The 19,697-nt window shown below is 44.0% G+C and overlaps 3 protein-coding genes across 3 annotated transcripts; all 3 read right to left on the bottom strand.

The window, feature by feature from the left end:
* Window positions 1–305: 305 nt before the first annotated feature.
* Window positions 306–2,497, bottom strand: txnl4a (thioredoxin-like 4A). Its single transcript, XM_080516223.1, has 4 exons — window positions 2,368–2,497; window positions 2,041–2,209; window positions 1,049–1,152; window positions 306–647 (listed from the first exon to the last, which is right to left on the bottom strand). Exons 2-4 carry the CDS (start codon window positions 2,191–2,193, stop codon window positions 476–478), a joined length of 429 nt encoding a protein of 142 aa, XP_080372349.1. The 5' UTR covers window positions 2,194–2,209; window positions 2,368–2,497; the 3' UTR covers window positions 306–475.
* Window positions 2,498–3,645: 1,148 nt separating this feature from the next.
* On the bottom strand, window positions 3,646–9,616 carry LOC308144402 (E3 ubiquitin-protein ligase znrf2-like). The gene is made up of 4 exons (XM_080515513.1): window positions 8,884–9,616; window positions 7,535–7,630; window positions 5,599–5,704; window positions 3,646–4,513 (listed from the first exon to the last, which is right to left on the bottom strand). Exons 1-4 carry the CDS (start codon window positions 9,209–9,211, stop codon window positions 4,456–4,458), a joined length of 588 nt encoding a protein of 195 aa, XP_080371639.1. The 5' UTR covers window positions 9,212–9,616; the 3' UTR covers window positions 3,646–4,455.
* Window positions 9,617–10,904: 1,288 nt separating this feature from the next.
* mturn (maturin, neural progenitor differentiation regulator homolog (Xenopus)) lies at window positions 10,905–19,397 on the bottom strand. The gene is made up of 3 exons (XM_080516445.1): window positions 18,925–19,397; window positions 14,121–14,243; window positions 10,905–12,721 (listed from the first exon to the last, which is right to left on the bottom strand). Exons 1-3 carry the CDS (start codon window positions 19,081–19,083, stop codon window positions 12,614–12,616), a joined length of 390 nt encoding a protein of 129 aa, XP_080372571.1. The 5' UTR covers window positions 19,084–19,397; the 3' UTR covers window positions 10,905–12,613.
* Between the last annotated feature and the right edge of the window lie 300 nt (window positions 19,398–19,697).

Genomic DNA, 19,697 nt, shown 5'->3' with positions numbered 1-19,697 from the left:
AGATACACTGGATATGCATATGGCCTGTGAGACGCTATTGTGTTTGTAAACTTTGTGGGTTGAAGCCTACTAGTGGATTATTGTGCTCACGAGAAAGTGTTGAATAAGCACATTTCCAGTCACAATAGAGGCAGTCAGCCAAGACGGCCCAGCTCTGCACGTTGGCTTCTGGAATCAGGAAGGTGTTTGTTTCTACTCAATCTTGCAGACAAGAGTCAGAAGCACCAGTTTGTAAAAATGCATGTTTAATACACCATTTAAATATGAATCTATGTTAAAAAAAAAACATGTTGGGGGGGGGGGAAATCAAGTAAAAGTGAAATCTACACACACCAATGGTCGAGTGTAACACAATCACAACAACACTTCTTTCATAAGCAACACAAAAGTGCTGAAAAACGTATTCCACTCCATCGCCTCTGTTGTGTCACAAAGTGTCAAATGGGGTGGAGTAAAAAAAAAAAAAAAACCTGTATCAATATCTGTATTTTGTAGAATAGTCCTTTGGAGACACCACCAGACCTCTTCCTTTCCTCGCTCCCCGGTACACCGTTTCAACAATGTCTATCATCTCCTGTTTATCCTCCATCGTCCAGTTGATCTTGTTGTTGTTTCCGGTACCCAGATCGATCATGATGTGTTTGTTCCTGCAAAGACATCGACAAATACGTTCACGTAGAAACACTCCACTCCACTGAATGTTTACGATTGGAATTAATGAGTCCGCAGACGGAAAACTATCGTTCACAAATACACACAATATGATTTATTGACTCAAGAATACTGCGTTGAAACAAGCATTTTCCTGCAGTTTCTTCAGATGTCAGCCGCTCTATTTAAACGTTTCGTCAGTGATTTGTGATCTGTTGCACAATCATACAAACTGCCACTTGTTTACATCCAAGACTACTTTTTTTTTTCCTTCCCCGTGTTCAGATCACTCAATCCTGCAATAAGTGTGAACTCAGCTTTAATCCCATTCAGAAAATCATTCATTTTTGCAGTTTTTACATCTATAATGAGCAGGCTGAATACTTGGGAGGCTCACCTGAAGAAGAACATGACAGTACAGGGGTCGTACAACTCGTACATCTTGTTGAAATCAGGCACTTCTGTGATGTCCACCAGGTAAATGACAGCAAAGTTCTTCACCTGGCAGGAGAGAAATGAGGTGTTTTAATATGATAGAAATGACTGGGAGCAAAGTGCTGGGTTATAAACTGTGATGGAAAAATCTAACGATAAACCTCCAATAGCAGTGAATGGAAGTGTAATGGATCTTTCCATTCGCTTTACAATCTGCATTCAGGATAAGGAGCCTCGCATGTTTTCTAAAGCCCGAACCTTTCAGTGAAGTGAAGACATCCGGCAAAACAGTCAGTTGGGGTTTAATGTGTTTCATTCAAGGAAATGGTCCTCCAGCAAAAGAGGCCACTGCACATACGATCCATCTTTATTTACAAAGCCTCGTTCAGACAATAAACTAGAACTCAGAAATGATTGACGCAACAAAAAGCAAACCGTCCACTGCAATACAAATGAATAGGAAGGTCAATAAATGAAACAGTTTGATAAACTGTGTCAATAAAAGGTGGTAAAAATCATATCAATAAAAGGGAAAGTTGAATATTTATCCATATATCTACAACACAAAGACATACATAAAGGTTAGTATATGAAAACAATCAAGATTAATCGAGTAGATCAATGAGATTGGAGATGATCTCTAGTAATTTAATATCCAACTTGAAAGATCACTTCTACTTATTCAGCAATAGAAAAACAGTCACCCTTTTCTTTTACATCCTGCTGCAGCATGTGTAAAATATCTTTATGCAAGATGATTGATAATCGGTCCAATTAGTTGTTTATGGTTGTTTCTGAACCAAACTATACAAACATCCCTGTTGCTTCAACTGCACATGTGTGATGCTGCCTTACAACCTAAGACAAGCTAATAAATGACCTGACAGATCTAATTCACTTGATATCCGTGAAATTGAATGAGGCTTCAGACGCTTGTACAGACAGATGACAAACCTTTTCTGCGATGCTGTAAAGAACTTCATCCATCTTCATGCACGTCGGGTCCCAGTCGTGTCCGAAGCGGATCACCAGCACTCGGTCCTCTTCGGACAGGATGGCCTGGTCGACCTGCCAGCCGTTGTGGAGATGTGGGAGCATGTACGACATCTTGCAGATTGGTAGTCTAAAAGTGAAAACAAGTGTTTAGAGAGTAAAAACCCCGCACGCATGCATTACGAACAGGCTGCTAACGTTAGCTCATGTTAGCCACAGAAAAGCCTGGAACGTGAGCAAAGTAAACAACACGTCTACTTCATTTCAATAAATTGCACAAATACTTACTACAAGGCGCAGAGAATCTATGATTGAAATCTGGAAAACGAGCTCTGAGAGGTAGATATAAAGAATGAGCTCCAGGGAGCTGCTACTGTTGTTAGCTTCAACGCACACGACACGTTCCTGTTCGTGTGGCGTCATCAACCGACGTGCCTACGTCATTACGCATTTCTTCATATCCGGTTTAATGAGTTGTTTTTGAGAATTGACAGTAAAAGTTTTGTTTTTCTTCTTAATTAACGGCTCAGCTTCCTCAAAATATGATGTAAATGAGTGTAAATATAACAATTCTACGGTATTACTGCTTTCACAGGTTAATTCATTAGACATTTGGTAAATATATATAAAAACATGGGCAATTTGGTTTTGAGAGGTACCGATCCAAAGACATAATATGTTTTATAGTTTTTTCATGTATAGTTTATAATAAATTATATCTGTGTATCGATATGTGAATAAGGAGCGTCGCCATTTCTCTCTCTCGACACTGGAAGTCACGTGATCTTGTATTCTTATTTTTGCAATTCATTTATATGAAACATTACAAACAAATAAAGGTAGCGCACAAGCACACAGTTACTAATATAAAAAAGTAAAGCTTCTCTGTTACAGGAAGTCACATAATCTGCATTGCTTTGTGTAGTTGTTCAGCGTGAAGTCGCTGGCAGATTTTGAAACATAATTTTTATATAGGCATACAACCAGTCAATTGACATATTTTAAGCCACTGTACTTTGTAAAACTGAATCTTTATCGCGTTCCTCAACTCTACACAGGAAATTACAACAATTGAGTGGAAGTTAGTCTTCTAAAACTGCAGGCAAATTGCCAGTTTTGCACGTTGCATATGATTTAACTAATAGCGTTCTAGTACCGTTAAAATAAATGTAAAACACATCAAAGGAAAGTTTGCATACCGAGAAACTGCTCGCTTTGCAACAAACAGAAAGAACACGACTCTCCTTGTCCCGGCATGTCTGCTTTCATCAGACATTATGTATCTACACGTCTCCCAGCTTCAAAAATCTGCCTTCTTTTGGGACGCAGTCGAAGTAATATAATTTTGAAATTCAACATCTAAAATGATTCAAATTCAATTGATATGAACACAGTATTTCTCTTAAAATATATTTTCTATTAATAAACATACTAATTCAGGATCTCGATCAGTTTCCTGTTAATCTGCAAAAGAACTTTTCTTTATGTCTCGTAATTCTCCTGTTCATTAATTAATTGATGGAATTGTTATGACGTGCGCATAAAATAGTTCTTGGGCAGCAAAAAGACACAAAGACAAAACATTTATTGTTGTGCAATTCATTACAGTACAAATAGAACAATGAGCAAAAAAAAAAGGTTCAAAGGTTAAAGAAAATATTTCCAGTCTATGACATAGCAGCGTATTATGGCACTCTTTAGAGAGAACACGAATCATCATAAGATATGTCTTAACCTAGCTTTAATTCCACCACTAGACTACACAATCACATTTACTGTGGTTCGAACAGGCCGAGTGATTACCAAAGGCGAACTATTTAGACCAATTTGTCTTGGACACGATTGCTTGACAAACAATATTGATAGCCAACTTTGCAATAAAATTAAGATCTCGATCCTCTACACTGCAATCACCCCTTAAAGCTGATAAAGGCATTTTCTTTTTTTTTAAATAATTCTTTATGGCTGTTTTTCATATTGCACAACATCAGCCTTCTTATCTGGGAACAATCCGTCGGGCTCTTCCACCACGTTGGCCTTGCCAGTAAAGAAACCACGCCCAGTTGAGCACAAAGAGTTCAGTCCAGATTTCAGGTTCACAAACCCGCTTCAGGGCCAGCAGGCGGCACGAGGATCATTCACAGGTTTTTGTTTTTGTTTTTTTTCCCCCGGAGACAGATTTGACTCCACCAGTGGTTCTTTGAACGCCCCAAAAAAAAACATCGAGAGACGCGCATCCGACGTCCATGAGGCAATAGGAGAGATTTTGCACACTGTAAATGTCTGACAATCCCTGAGGAGCGTTGACGCGTTGAGGGGGAGGTCACAGCGTGCAGACGACCACAGCGAGGAACTGCAGGCTCCAACTCGCAGCCGCTAGTCGGCCGGATGCTCCGGACACGATCGATTCACCTCGAACCACTCGTCTATGCACCTGGAACAGATAAGGAGAAGTGAGGCGTTAAAGATTTGATAACAAAACAGGAGGTTTTTGTTTTTTATTTACAAAGACACTTAAGTTTTGGTGCTTAAACTACACAAACGTGCCATGATGTTTATTGTTTAGTTCCACTTATCAACATTTTGTTTTCGCAATGACACCCTGCTGAGCTGAGAGAAAGTGAAAATGAACCATAAAAACCCTTATTTATAGACAGTTCTAAATCATAAGCATTCATCCTCTCAGCTCCCGCTCAACAGGAGACAACAGCAAATACAATGTTTTTAATCCTGTGATCCTTAAAAGGTCGCTGTGATATTCCAGAGAACTGTCAAATAATCAACACTTTTTAACTTATTTCCCATGATGCATTTCGTTGTAGACAAGAAATCATGATCAAAAACGGAATAAGATGGGTTTAAACCGAATAATGATGGTCAAAACACAGACTTGAGAGCTGAATAGTGTTAAAGTAATGAAGATAAGTAATCATTACGATACAAGCTTGAGTATAAAGCGATAAGTGTAACTGATCTTATGGTTACTGGATGTTATATAACGACAAATGTGGCTTTTCATGACACTGAAAAGTGTTTATATGTATATTTGCTTTAAATAAAGCTCATGCTGTTCAGGTTTATAGACCCGTATAGTTTCTAATAAAAGGTTGTGAAAGTTTAGTTTATTGCTGGTTGGAAGGGTTTTTCTAGGTGAATGCATAAAGCGGTCATAGTTGCTGTTGTCCTTCAGCTCAGATGGGAAATGCTGGGAAAAACCCTCGTGGTTTCTTCATGTGTTCTTCCAAACTTCCCACAACTCTCCATCCTTTTTCATAACTTTACTTAAGTCTGAAATAGTTCGAGCTTGAATAAATCTTTGAAGTTATATTTAGTAAATCGTAGCACTAACCCCTCTTGCAGAGTTTCCATGTTCCGCCTGTGAACTGGTGTCTCTAAATAGCCCAGAGTGTGTGATGGACCGGCGACCCGTCCCGGGTGTAACCTGCCTTCACCCACGTTCAGCCGGGTGGATTTAAAGATATATGGATAGTGTGTGCAGCGGGTGTGTGTGTCAGTTACCCTTTGTGGTAGATACAAAGGCAAGGCAGCCTGGCGATGGTGTCTCCCTGCTCCAGCTCATCTAAACAGATGGCACACTCCCCGGAGTCTCTGGACAAGATGTCCTCTGAGAAAGACAAAGAGAACGAGGACGGCATGAGCAAAAACGCTTCCTCACGCACCACATCTCCTGGTCGACAAATCCAGCGCATGCCATCGACTTGCCCTTCGACTGCAGAACACCTGCTGGGTGGGATTTTTCACTCTCCTTTTTAGGAAATGTGACAATGTGGTTTATTTGCATCAAGGAAAGTGAGTCTCAAATGAGATTAACCACAGATCAGGTTGGGCTAATGATTCTTGCACTACTTAAATAATGAGCGACGACAGGTCCCAGTGTCAATACGTGAGGCAGAAGAGGAGCTTGTGTTTTTTTTGGTCTGTTACTGTCCGCAACTGCTAGAAAAGATCGACTGATTCAACTGTACCTGGAAAACATTTGCATGAATTGGGTGAAGGTTGTGTGGATTTCAAACATGTGCATACTAATGATAAGTCAAGGGAGCGCACGGTGCCAGTGCATGAGCCGTGTGTGTATAATTATCAGTTGCATGCATACTGCTCTGTGTGTGTGTGTGTGTGTGTGTGTGTGTGTGTGTGTGTGTGTGTGTGTGTGTCTGTGTGTGTGTGTGTGTGTGTGTGTGTGTGTGTGTGTGTGTGTGTGTGTGTGTGTGTGTGTGTGTGTGTGTGTGTGTGTGTATCTGCACATGCAGCAACCCCTAAAGATGAGTAACCGATCCCACTGGGGATCGCATGCAACAACGTGAACTCGAGGAAGTCTGTGAGCACGACGTGTGAAGAGACAGCTGTATGTTTATACTTATTCCCACAACGGTGTGTTTGTCTTTTCGCCTCTGTATACACAGTGCGTGTGTGTGTGTGTGTGGGTGTGTGTGCTCACACATAATGTGTGGCTGGTGAGATCTGCACAAGCATTGCATAGTTGCATTCGCTTTGACATGTTCATGCAGGGAAACACACCTCTTGCATCAGGACTATATTTTTTCTTCTTTTAAAAAAAAAAAATCATATATAACATAAACTAGCAGCTGTAATCCCACAAAAGCATTGGAAATAATCCAGTGGCGTAAGATGTGAGTGGTTTCTAGTGTAGCGGCTGGTAAAGACCTCCTGAGGAACCCGCTCAGAGAAGTGCCCCGGCCATTGATTTACTGCTGGCAGTTCTTATCAGTCTCATCATTATGAAGTAGTAGAGCCCACGCTCTTTCTGGGGTGCACAGTGTGCCGTTATCCACTGAATATACAGATGCTGGAAACTACTCGTGTTCCGTGCACCAAATGTTCTTGTGAAGCTAAAAGCAAACAAACAAGTTCGGCCACTGAAATGATTCTGCAGACGGCGGCGTTGCGAGTACCAAACAGATTGGCTCGTGGATCGATGTCGTGGAGCCGTTGTTGATGTTGATTGTCGCTATAACTGCTCGGCATTCGCCTCACAAACCTCAGTCAGTCTGAGCTGATACCCGAAACAGGAGGAGACACACAATGAGCTGCATATGCATTTCCATTGAATGCTGAGCGAGTGAACGCCAAGCTCAGGATGAGTCATCTGGAATTTGACACCGTTTCACAGGAGAGAAAAAAAAAGATGTGAAGAATATTGAAATAAGACTTTTTTTTTTTTATATACTATTATTTGATTCACATCAAGAGATAGCTGAACACAAAAGGACTCATAGGGGTCCTTAACAGTCATAAGATGATCATCAGAATTGATAATAATGCAGTCTGTCGCATGTTTATAGTGATTAAAATGAATCGGCGACACTAAAATCCATTAAAAGAATAATTTGATGTCTCTCTGTGACGAGCCCCTCCGTCGTGATCTCCACTATCCTCCGTCCCCTCTTGCTTTTTGACATGACCGTGCACTCACTGTTGTAGGTGAGGCGCGTTTTGCTGAAACACGTGAGCAGGTGCTTCTCGATTTCTTCCGCCGCCATAAACTTGGAGCACACCGGGCAGTGGAAGCCTGCGAGGAAGAGCACAAAGACAAAAAGCCGTGAGAGGATGTCACAACGTCTGTTTCTTAACCTTTTCACTGATATGTACACGAAAGAGGACGTGAGACTTTGGCGGTCCGGTGTGACGCTAAGCCTGCTGTAGCAATCTGCCCCCAGACGCAGACGGAGCGAATATCCACTGCCCTGTGTCAATAAATCAAAGCATTAATCAATGATTTGACCCACAAACACAATCTCTCCCGACGCGCTGTATTGTCTCAGCAGCGCGGTGATTAAGAGCTGCCGGACCTGAGATAAGCTCGTCTCACATTTGACGTTGCAACACCTCAGTCGTGCAGAAAAGACAACAAATGCATCAGGCAGGCAGTAATTAGACTGTAATTATCGCCGTGTCTGCGGGGAGCCTCATGTCTGTGTCATGTGTTGGTGAGCGGGATAAGTCTGAGGCCTGCTGACTCACAGTCAGATGTGACATGAGCAAAGGTTATCGATCACATTTTTAATCATTAGACTTCCTGATTGGGGGGAATTTACCCATGCCAGTAATTGAGGGTGGAGCTACAGTTCAGAGTTATGGGAAATATGGAGCATGTGTCAGTTTGAGGGGTTGAAAATAAAGGAAAATGTTAAAGTACAGATTGTTTTGGGTTTTTTTTCTTACCTTTTAACCAGTGTGCCAAGCAAAACTCTGCTTTAATTTGGCCCAAAGACGTTTGTGACTCCTCTTTTGTTTTTGTTTTGGTCTGGAAACCACCCACCAGTTTAGAAACTGCTCGATTCGCGGATATGGGAAGTTGGTGTGTGTGTTTTGTGTGTTGTTGTGCGCGTGTGTCAAGCAATGTGTAACCAGCAGGAAGCTCTTATCTGCTGACCTACATTATGCACTCTTCCCCCACCACCATGCTGAAAAACAGGCCCGCTTTGCAAAACAGAGAAGAAGCAAAAGAAGAAGTAGTCCCCAGGAGGAAGAGAGAAAAAAAAACAGAACGTTGCAGCAGAGCCACCTGTGGCTACAGTAAAAGTTCAGAAGTGCAAAACAAAGGGCTCAGTCATCAGACAACCATAAGCAGGTATCACATATCAGATGGAAAAATACTAAGCAACTCTGAACTGTGTCATAATCATAGCGCATCTACACGAAGCAACAAAAGGATAGATTGGACACGAGCACGTGACAACAAAGAAATCAACATGACACCGGACGAGAGCCTTGGCGTCAGTTCTAATTAATTTGCATGCAGCCATGTGTGCGCAGTCTTACCGCCGAGCAGGCGCGGCGACAGGTGGGCAGGTAAAGACCCTATGAGCAGTCTGTGGCCCTCGGGGGGCAGCTCGACCTCCTCTCCGCCATCTGTGCCGTCGAGGCTCTGATTGAGTCCGCGTGAGCCCGACACGCCGCCGGCCGGTATGCTGAGCCCGGAGCTGGTTGGCCCTCCGCCAGTGTACCGGATCCGGGGCCCGTCGGGCCCATTGGTGTACCGAAACCCCGCGATCCTCTCCCCACCCGCGGAGTTACCGGACGGGAGATCGGAGCTGGAATAAGCCCGAGTCCTGCCATCGAACGCCGGGCTGCTCTGTTTGGCCCCCATGCCGTCTCAGGCCGTTTTCCTCCTCCGGTACTGAGTGTGCTTTAAAGTTTTTTTAGTCGAGACACATGATCACGGCGAGTCCCGAGGAGCTGACACCAACAAAGGAAATAAAACCAAACACCGAAACCCAGCGGGCGTGATTCCGCATCTCAAACTTTCATCGTGCGTAAAGTGCGCACTCGCTGACGCGTAACTTCAATTTCCAAACGCTCTTTTTTCCCCCTTTCAGTCTTTCTTTCTTTCTTTCTTTCTTGGCAGAGCCCTTCCCTATTTTTCTAAACAATAGGAAAATGGAGAAGAGGAAATCTCCTCAACTGTACGTCTTCGGTTGCTCCGTTCGAGACAAAGGACATAAGCGCAAAGTGTTGACTCAAAGCTCGTCTGGCGCAAGTTTGTTTTTGTGCTCATCTGCAGCCGTCTGGAAAGAAAAATAGAAGGAGCTGAGCCCTCCTCCCCCGGCGGGGTACGTCTGTCAAACTGCCCAAAGTCCACCACAATGAAGTCGATCCTGTTTCAGAGTAAAGGTGCTCAAACGTGTCGTTTGCCTGTTATTGCGCATTTGTCTACTACACATGATCAGACTGTGGGCGTAACGTCATACCGAAAAGCTTTGTCCGTTACACGATTATAACTCACTCAATTATTATTCTCCTATAGTTTATAACAGTTTAAATGTTGTAAAGTTCCCCAGTTAAGAATGTAATGTTTCCTAATGAAAAGGTATTTTAAATCCTCCAAACTAGACATTAGTTGACCAACAAATACTACTTGTATTTATTTATTTCATTACAAGGACAAATGTCTGTTATAAAGCAAATGAAGCAAACATTGGAAAAAATCTCCACAAGTCACTTCAGGGTGCTTTTCACACAGTCGACAGGTACTGAAAAGAAAATAGTCAAAGGGATTTAACAAAGTTTTTACACTTTTGGAAATTTGCATTAAAGAAATGCAAGTTCAGGTCAAAAACATAAATTGAAATCAGTTTTAAACTGTAACACTCATCAAAAACCATAATTATTTTATGGTATTGTCAAGATAAAATGTCACACAGTGAGTATTCAAAAGCAGCAATTTGCTGCCGGCTTTATAAACAAATACCTTATTGTGACTCGTGATTTAGAACTCAATAAGTAATTTTACGTGTGCTGGACATTGAGGTAGCTTGTGCAGGATTTATAAACACTGTCAAAATGATGACACTTCCCACTACATATAAAACTATTGTGTTTTGGTACTTTGACACCATATTTAATTATACGTGCACGTACAACTTCTGAAATATGCAGAAAAAGTCATATTCAGAACGAGTTAACGAACCATACTTTATTAATCCCCTTGGGAAAATCCCTGTTTTCCGCATTTACGTACCCTTTTTCTAGGATGCAGCCAGATTGGGGCGACCTGGGGAGCTGATGGGGGTCAAAGGTCATGCTTGATCCACAGTGGTGACCTTCGGTATTCAAACCTGCAAACATCTGATCCAGAATCAGTTTTTCTCGCCGCTGGGCCACCGCCACCACTATTGTCAGTAATCCTGAAAAACAAAACATGTGCTGGAGTCTTTTATTCTGTACGTGACGTCACTTCCTGTGCGTGTGACGGGCCTCGAGCTTGACGCGTCTCGAGAGGGCGCGTCAGGTGGCGCGTGACGTCACCCCGCGGTGCTGTTGGCACAGCAGCGGGTCAGCAGTCCACCGTGATATGAAAAGCCCTGCATGTCAACCTGTTGCTCTTGTGGAAGGAGAAAGGAGGAGAAAGAAAGAGAAAGGAGGAGAAAGAAAGAAAGGAGGAGAAAGAAAGAGAAAGGAGGAGAAAGAAGGAGAAAGAAGAAGTGTTCGTTCTGTTCACACGGTTTATTGACCAAGTTCACACACAATCAGGAGGACGAACAGAAGATACACCGCATGGGAAACATTCAAACAGGCAATAAAAAGACAGAACATTTACAAGCCAAAGTAAATGGGCTAAAGATTCTTTTGTTGGGGGGGTGGGGGGGGTTGGATGTGCATGTGGCTCTAGTGGGTTGGGGGGGGGGGGGGGTCTGAAAAGCATTGCAGTGCACGAGATGTGACAACACACCGAGATTCAAAATATCGGGGCAGACAGAGGGAGTCGCTTCACAACTAATATATTCTGCTCCCATGTGATATCTCTCAGGGCGTGTCCTTATTGGATGTCAATTCGGAAGAAACCGATAGATGGAAGTCAAACCAACGCACGTCGGGGGGGCGGGGGGGTAATCTTGCAAGCTTTGAGCGGGGGTCCTCAGATTGTGCTGAAGAGAGGAGGGCAAACTGTGAACCAACAACATCCAGGAAGACTACAGGAGGCAAGAATTCGGGTGTCATGTGACGATGAGACACCCAAACCAAGAGAAGGGCTTAAGCTGCAGCATGGGCCTTTTGTTGTGATGGTCACATGATAGTAACACTGATTAAAACACCCTGGTGAGGGGATTTGTTTCTTGTTTGTTTGTTTGTTTTCGTAACTCTTCGTTGATGCACTGCAAAACGCACCTCATGAAATCAAAGAGAGATCCATGCTACTTTAAAGCTGCACACTTCGATTTCCACGTTATGTAAGATGCTTTGGACTGCTGTTAGTGTTTAAAACAGGCTGGGAAGAAACACAAACTCCGTTCTCACCCCCTCCCCTCCTCTTTTTTTTTTTTTTTGTTTTCCCCCCTTTCAAGAAGTGAAACATTACTCCTACATGACTTCTCCTCCCTCGCCCCCTTGCATCACTCCCGCCGTTGCCTCACGGGGCCACAAACCGTCGGTTGTCACCCCTCCACCGTTCATTTCGCTGCCGCGCATCCTCTGCGTCAACAGACGAGCGGCGAAAAGTAGGCTGTCTGCCACGATTCGTCTCCGCGGGGGGAAAAGCTGTGACTGCACGTCTGCATAACAAAGCACGGCGGAGGCCCGTGGAACAATATCGCTGTGCTGTGGAACTTTAACTAACCAGACGGTGAATGATTACAGCTCTTGCGCCACTGCGCACGTCGCCCCCAAAACTCTGTGCGGCGTGTGTGTGTGTGTGTGTGTGTGTGTGTGTGTGTGTGTGTGTGTGTGTGTGTGTGTGTGTGTGTGTGTGTGCGTGTGTGTGTGTCTGTGTGTGTGTGTGTGTGTGTGTTAATCGGAGAGAACGGGGGAGTCAACAAAGTGCACCCTTTGGGAAGCGAAGCCACTAAGACATTCAAGAACATGGTGGTGCGTTTTATCTTTCTTTCTTTTCTTTTTTTTTTTCTTTTCTTTTTTTTCTTTTTTCTTTTTCTTAAGCAAGTCAACTTGTATGTATGAGTGTGTTTTGTTAAGTGATCGGGCTAATTATTTGTGTGGAAGCCCAGAGCTTTAAGAAGCACCTCTGCCCCACTTCAGGCCTCTCTTTCTGGGACTATCACTGTTGGCTGACCCCCATCTGCTGGTGGTCGGGCCCCGGTTCCCCCTCCATGTCAGCGTGGTAATGCTCAAAACTGTCGTCCTCTATGTCTGGTAGACCCAGCAGCTGAAATCAAAGAGGGGACACACACACACACACACACACAGAATATGTGCCGTTAGAGACATTAAATACACAATATGTGGTATAATAACTTGTAATAACATTGAATTATTTCATTTGAACAAACATGAGGCAGTAATTGTGTAAACATATAGTGACGTTGCATATGAATTAAGCCCTCTTAATATTTTCCAACTCCAGTTTGATTAATTACTGCAAAATATAATACTGCTAGCCTTAATTCCACTTGCCTTATTTTTGGACTTGTGACACTTTATACAGATGTTGCGTCTGTAATTTTCAAGCAGAAGCATAAAGGGTCGACTCTGTCTCGAAAGAGTTAAACAAGATATGGCTGATTGACAAAGAAACTTGTGATCCTTAGGACATTCACGCACTTTAAAATCTATGTTTAAAAAGCCAACACCTATTTACCGATGGCAGACGACTGAGTAACACATTAATATTTGCACTTTATGGTATTTTTTCTTTCTTTGTCTTTTGTTTTTACATGTTTTTATATGTTTATACCCTTTTATGTTTTTATGTGGGACATCAGAGGGGAATTAGCCTAAATCCGGTAATTTACGGTAATCTCGTAAAGTGATGGCTTGTTCATTAATGTGCACTGCCCCATCCAAATAAGCAAATGAAGGAAATTAAATGAAAGGGTTAGACACTGTCTCGATAGAGTTAAACAAGTCCCAGTGGCACGATTAGGACAAAGTCAGAGTCCTTGCTTTGTTGCGTTGTTGCTTTAGCAACATAATAGTTACTCGTGGAGACGATATTAAAAAAAGGCCACAGTGTTACACTGACATGATTTATGCTGTACTTGAGTGCAACAAGGTGACGGGGTTAAGTCGCCATGAGAGGCACATGAAACAAAGTGTTTCTGGAGAGGAATCAGCGCTGCGCCCTCCTCCTCTTCTCCACGTCAATGACCAGTGAGAAAAGCAACAAAGTAGTAAGCAAACCGGTGAGTCAATACCTGCGTCAGAACAGATTGAATAAATGGACAAACATACAGGACTGAGCAGCAGAAACTGCAGATAAGAAAACAAGTTAGCCTGATGTTAGAATAGCGTTTTAACACCCAACATAGAATTCTTTATTTTTACATCTTTTTTTTGTTTGTTTGGGGTTTTTTTTTCCAAATAACTGTGTGGCTGATCTCATCAAAGTAAAGGTCCTGAATGTTAATCCGTATCCTGCCCATAGGGACTATTATTGGCTACCTGATGAGAAAAGGACGCCCGTGTTTCTGTTCTACGTGACATTGTTGTCCACAGCAGACGGAGCAGAATGTGTCATGGCTGGAATAGACTCCCGAGGTCACCGTGCTCTGGATGGATGAGACGTTCTTTTCTAAAACCGAACCCGGACTCTTTGTTTTGCTTACAGGCCTGAAGGACGTGAAGACCTTCTCCAGCACCTCCAGCAGAGTCTTCTTCCCACAGGACGAGATGTAGTCCTGTGCCAGCTGCAGGAAGGGAAGGCAGTCCTCGCTCTCGCTCCACACGTGCTACAACCCACAGAGAGAGAGAGAAGAACAGGCTTTTCGGCATCTTCCTCGCTCACCGTGGACAAAAGGAAGCCGTAAAGTGTGACGAGGGGAATCGATTTAAAGGAAACTCAAGCAGATAGGAGCATGTGATGCAGTTCTGTCACACGTCCTCCACCAACTCATGATCGTGTGGGTCGCGTAGTGACGTACTGCTCAGTTAACGGGTAAATAATGCAGCACAGAGACGCCGTAAGGAGCCAATTAAACCTTATAAAGGCATTTAGAGGACAATAAACACAAGGAGCCGTGGCAGTGAACAGCAACTGGAACTTAAAGGGGTCACGTAATGCATAATTCATGTTTTTAATGGTTTTTCCAGCTGTAATAATCGTCCCCATACCTGGAACGACGCCCCAGAAGTGAAGAAAGTGTGTCCTCTCTCTCTCCCTGGCTTGTTCCAGGTTTTAAAAAGTGTTGCTCCAACCAGCCAATCAGAAATCAAACCCTATATAGTGTCATCGGGGGTTTAGCCAATCACAATCAAGGGAAATCAAGGGAAAGTTGAATTTGGGACATTAAACTTTTAATACAACATTTTTGGACCAATGAGACTCATGCGAGTGTTGAAAAGGTGTATGATATGACCCCTTTAAGGAAACACAATATATATAACAGGACAATAAAATGTTTACAGATTAAAACACTTTAGGCCTCGGAACCCAAATAATTCTCCAAGCTGCAAGTTCTTTGTCTTGATGACTTATCAGAACAACCTACTCTTCAAAGAGCACGATGTAACTCGTATAATGTGCCATAAAATTAAAGATAACGGCAAAATGCAGTAAACACCAATAAAGACATGACTCTCCATTCGCTCAAAAACGAAAATACACCACAGTCAAATTCAAACCTGTCGCTTGTGAGTGACGATCAGGTTTGTGTACATTGTGTAGATAAACACACATAAAACAGTGTGACTTGTACAAAGAGGCTATTGTCTTATTGCATGTAAATATCTTTGTGTCACTCAAGTAATTTCTTGCTGCTTCAGATGTGATCCGTTTACAAGCTTCAACTCATATGAAGGCTATCTATCCTATAGTTGTTAATGCGGCTCCACAGTCGGGATTAATCACAGTCGGGATTAATCACAGTCGGGATTAGATTGAAGCGCTCGATTGAATCAGCTTCCTTGTCGGAGCGAGTCGTCTGCGCCCTCCGAGCTTTTACAGGAATCGTTGGGTAAACACAGCTGCCTGGCAGAGGCTGCCGGAGCGACTCTATTGTGCTTCTTCCAATGTTTTTTAATTGGAGTCTAAAGGCCGCGCTGTTTGGTTATGTATTAGGTGATACCTGCAGGGCCGCAGGCGGTTGCGCAGCATGACCTGTAGAAAGTAAGCAGCAATGAAGAATCATCTCATATTTATCTGAGTGGCGTCGTCGCTCACTAATGATTCGATTAGAGGAGCTCATTGAGTTAGAGGAAAGATGGTTTGTTTTTGCTTGTTTGTTTTTTAAGTTAAATTGTGTTTGAGAAGACAATTTACAACTAAAACTGCAAAGTACAATAACTCCAAATCATAAAATAAAAATGTCTGAATAATTAAATGACATACATTAATATATAGATTTGTGGGTCTTTATTTAAAGCAGTGGTTGCCCAAGGCTTTCTGCTGGAGTCAAGAGTTTTTTTATTATCAACAACAATAACCATGGCGGATCACCAGGATCAGAGGAGACGCAGTTCTTGCATGCATGCTGAGTGGGCCGACACGAGGAAGAAGGTAAAAGGCTAAAAGGAATGAGTGTGTTCACACCGTACTGTTCTCTGTGTGCATGAGCGTGCGGTTGCATAACAGAAAACACTTCACCAACTCCTAGCAGTCCACGGCGATGGGCCTCCTCCTTCAACAGTCAGCTGAAGCCAAATGCAAAAAGGTGCAAAAGCATCAGGCCTCCTTTGTTATCGAGTCTCCTGATAGTTGTAAAGCTGGTTTTTAATATGTAACTATCCTAAATTCCTTGACTGAAATTTGAGGGAAACATTTGATTTGGCCATAAATACAAACACGCACGCACACATTTAGGAGTTTCGCCAGTCATGTGAGCCATAAGAAAATGTGTGAGACAGACGGTTGCTGACTAAAGGTGATGACAGGTTCTCCTGCTCCGACTGTCCTGGGAATGTGGCTCCAGTTTGACGATGGTGGATGGTGGATGGTGTCTCCACCGCTAATGCTGCAAAGTAACTCAAAAATGAGTGAAGAAACATCTTCAGGGCCACAAAGGGAAATGCTATTGTTCATGACTTTTTTTTTTTTAGCAGCTCCACAGTGACTGGGAGCTGCTTCAGTATGTCAGAAGGGAAATTAGAGGTGGAAACAGTGATGAGGCAGTGATCTCTCAGCTCCCTCTAGTGAGGAGAGACGACAACATCGCTTCCCTCCTGGTTTTGTATTTCTCCTTTTGTTTGGCCAAAATACTTATAATAGGTGGGGTCCAGATATTTGACTCACCGGGTCCAAAATGCAGAGATTTTCAAGGAATGCTTGAATGGTCGACTTGATGAACTGATCAAGATGAGACTTACATACTTCGTGTGTGAAGGGTTAGTCCTGCATAACTCCAGTTGAAGGCCCTGCAACGACAGTGCTGCCTGTGTGTGTGTGTGTGTGTGTGTGTGTGTGTGTGTGTGCGTGTGTGTGCGTGTGTGTGTGTGTGTGTGTGTGTGTGTGTGTGTGTGTGTGTGTGTGTGTGTGTGTGTGTGTGTGTGTGTGTGTGTGTGTGTGTGTGTGTGTGTGTGTGTGTGTGTGTGTGTGTGTGTGAGACAGAGCAAAAAGCACGTGAGACGGTCATCTCATGATAGAATTGATCGAATCAGAGTAACAGGAGTCCTGCTGAGAGACAGATAGTGATTCTCTCTGATTTGAAACTGCAAAGAGGCAAAGAAGTGTGTGTGTGTGTGTGTGTGTGTGTGTGTGTGTGTGTGTGTGTGTGTGTGTGTGTGTGTGTGTGTGTGTGTGTGTGTGTGTGTGTGTGTGTGTGTGTGTGTGTGTGTGTGTGTGCGTGCGCACATGACTTCTGTAGCAGTTAACAAAAAATAGATCATAGTGTTGAAAGGAGCGCTGATGGGATGATAAGAAGATTTTTTTTTTTCTTTACGTGATTGTTCAGAATCCAGGTTATTTGTGTATTTATTTTTGTCCATCAGCAGCTGTGAACAACCCCTGACAACTGCTTTTCTGCTGACTGCAGGACAGTCCAAGGGGGGCGTGCAAACACACAACACTGGCTCTGTGTGTGACATAATGTGTTATTGAGTGAACAGACGCCCTGACTCCTGGGTCATCTCCATCTGCTCTCTGGCCTGTTAGCCTGTGTCACTGGAGGAGGGAGGCGGCGGGGTGGGGGGGGGGGGGGGGGGGTGTCTGGCCTCTGGAGCTTTGGGATTCATAACACCACCACTGCTCTGCTCCGTACAGCTTATAAAGCCAGTGGGCTGTTTACAGGCGGTGTGTGAGTGAGGGGAGGCCATGCTGCATGTTACTATGAAGACACTGAGCTTGTAAGCCACAGCAGAGATGGTCAATAAGTTGACGTTAACGTGCCTTGTGTTGGTTGATTAGGTAGTTAGGCCGGACCATAAGAATGATTGGATCTTTAGATATGAGTCACACAACCTCAAATGTTCCCTTTGCTTTAATAACAAAATCATTCAAACACACTCAAAGTGCTCGTCACAGAAACGATAATGTGAAAAGGTCAAATGGAGTCATTTTATGGTTGTGTTGCTCTTAATGTTGAGGCTGCATGACGTCTGGAGGCTTTCAGCCTGCATATTGTCCTCAACTCACCCAGAAATAAGATAGCTGGCTTTCACTGCAGCATCTTGCTGCAACCAACCTTCCAGTTCCCAGAGTAAAATTAGTTATTGCTACTTCAATGGAAATATTGCTGTTACTGTGTTTCAGACTTGCAAAGGGCTCGTGACACGCGGGCCATATTCAAGCCTCTAGTGGGCTGGATTTTGGTCCACCGGCTGCATGGTGGGATTTAAACCATCATGAAAATAGATGTATCACAGATTAAAATGGATAAATGGAACCATGTTTATAGTCTGTAGACACATGCTGACATGTTGCTGTATAATATTTGTGGGGGAAAGTAGCTATTTGACTCAGTGTGGTGTCATATTTTAGCTTCTCTGCGCGCAATCACTCTATTGATGAAAGTTAGGATGAAACGGAATGATGTGAATGTGCCAGGATTGTCTGCAGGATTATTAGTGTCGGTAACCGGATACTTTGTGTTAGAAATTCAAAATGAAGGCCTGTGCTGCCTTTATTTTGAATGTTACAGGCCTTTGGTTTTGGAGGCCAGCAGGTTTTATGGTTCAGAGGGTTAGAAAGAATGAAAGAAAAAAAAATACATCGACCTGAGGATAAAGATGAGGAGGGGGGGGGGGTTCATTAAAAATGACATCACCCTCTGTGCGCCCCGCTCCCCCTCTTCACCCCCACCTCCATAAAAACCAAGCGGGACAACCCCACCTCCAGCCCACCCTCGACACACCTACAACAACAACACACGCAAACACACACACACACACACACACACACACACACACACACACACACACACACACACACACACACACACTCACACACTGCACTGAAGGCCCCAGCACGAGCGCACTCACAAAGCTGTCGGTGCCGCCGGGACACAGCACGTAGAAGGAGACGCCGGGCTCTGCGTAAAAGTCCAGCCGCCTCTCGTCGTCCTCCTCGGCGAAGATGAGGTCGAACGGGTTCCCGGAGCACCACTTCTCCGCCGCCTCCACCAGATGCTTGAACTCCATCCTCCTGTGATCCGGTCTGCGGTGTCCCCTTGGCTCCGGAGCTCGATCTCTCTCTCTCTCGCTCTCTCTCTCTCTCTCGCGCTCGGTCTCGCTCTCTCTCGCTCTCTCGCTCGCTCCCTCTTCTCGCTGGATGATGCTCAAGACGCGAAAAACAGCTGATCGGACAGCAGCAGCATCAGCAACAGCCTCCACTACCGCATCTCCTCTAGCGCACCTTCTGCATGGCCCGCCGATCAAGAGGACGCCGTCAGTCGCACGGATCGAGCCTAGGCCGGGGTTGGGCTGTTCGTCCGATCTCAGAGCCCCATTCCCTCTCTCCCTCCCCGCGTTATGAAATCAGCCCGTCGGTCGGTCGCATGCAGGCAGACGCAGGAGGACGCTGGAAAAAAACGCGATGACGACGAGTGCAGTCGGGCAGGCGTCCATAAGAGAGGCGGCCGGCCCCTAACTTTGACTCCACGGTGGGAGAACCTGCTCGGAACTGGACGCATAATAACCTATTCATGTTATTACAGCAGCGCGCAGGAGGTCAGACAATACAATTACGCACAAGCGTCATGCTTAAATAGCCGTAAACTTACCATCGGTGTGCCTGGAATATTCTGCATTGACAA

This window comes from Blennius ocellaris, assembly GCF_963422515.1.
Source record: "Blennius ocellaris genome assembly, chromosome: 20".
Classification (NCBI taxonomy): Eukaryota; Metazoa; Chordata; class Actinopteri; order Blenniiformes; family Blenniidae; genus Blennius; species Blennius ocellaris.
The sequence above is the reverse complement of the archived record's forward strand: the minus strand, read 5'-3'. Positions and strand labels throughout refer to the sequence as shown.

Bases quoted from the DNA above. Each gene is read 5' to 3' on its own strand.
- LOC308144402 (XM_080515513.1), bottom strand. From the start codon at position 9,211: ATGGGGGCCAAACAGAGCAGCCCGGCGTTCGATGGCAGGACTCGGGCT. The intron at 7,631-8,883 runs GTAAGACTGCGC...TCTTCCTCGCAG, and splicing joins GTCGCCGCGCCTGCTCGGCG to GCTTCCACTGCCCGGTGTGC. The intron at 5,705-7,534 runs GTGAGTGCACGG...TGTCTTTCTCAG, and splicing joins AACGCGCCTCACCTACAACA to AGGACATCTTGTCCAGAGAC.
- txnl4a (XM_080516223.1), bottom strand. From the start codon at position 2,193: ATGTCGTACATGCTCCCACATCTCCACAACGGCTGGCAGGTCGACCAG. The intron at 1,153-2,040 runs GTTTGTCATCTG...CTCTCCTGCCAG, and splicing joins TTTACAGCATCGCAGAAAAG to GTGAAGAACTTTGCTGTCAT. The intron at 648-1,048 runs GTGAGCCTCCCA...ATGTCTTTGCAG, and splicing joins ACTGTCATGTTCTTCTTCAG to GAACAAACACATCATGATCG.
- mturn (XM_080516445.1), bottom strand. From the start codon at position 19,083: ATGGAGTTCAAGCATCTGGTGGAGGCGGCGGAGAAGTGGTGCTCCGGG. The intron at 14,244-18,924 runs GTGAGTGCGCTC...TGTGGGTTGTAG, and splicing joins CCGGCGGCACCGACAGCTTT to CACGTGTGGAGCGAGAGCGA. The intron at 12,722-14,120 runs GTAAGCAAAACA...CTTTGATTTCAG, and splicing joins TCTTCACGTCCTTCAGGCCT to CTGCTGGGTCTACCAGACAT.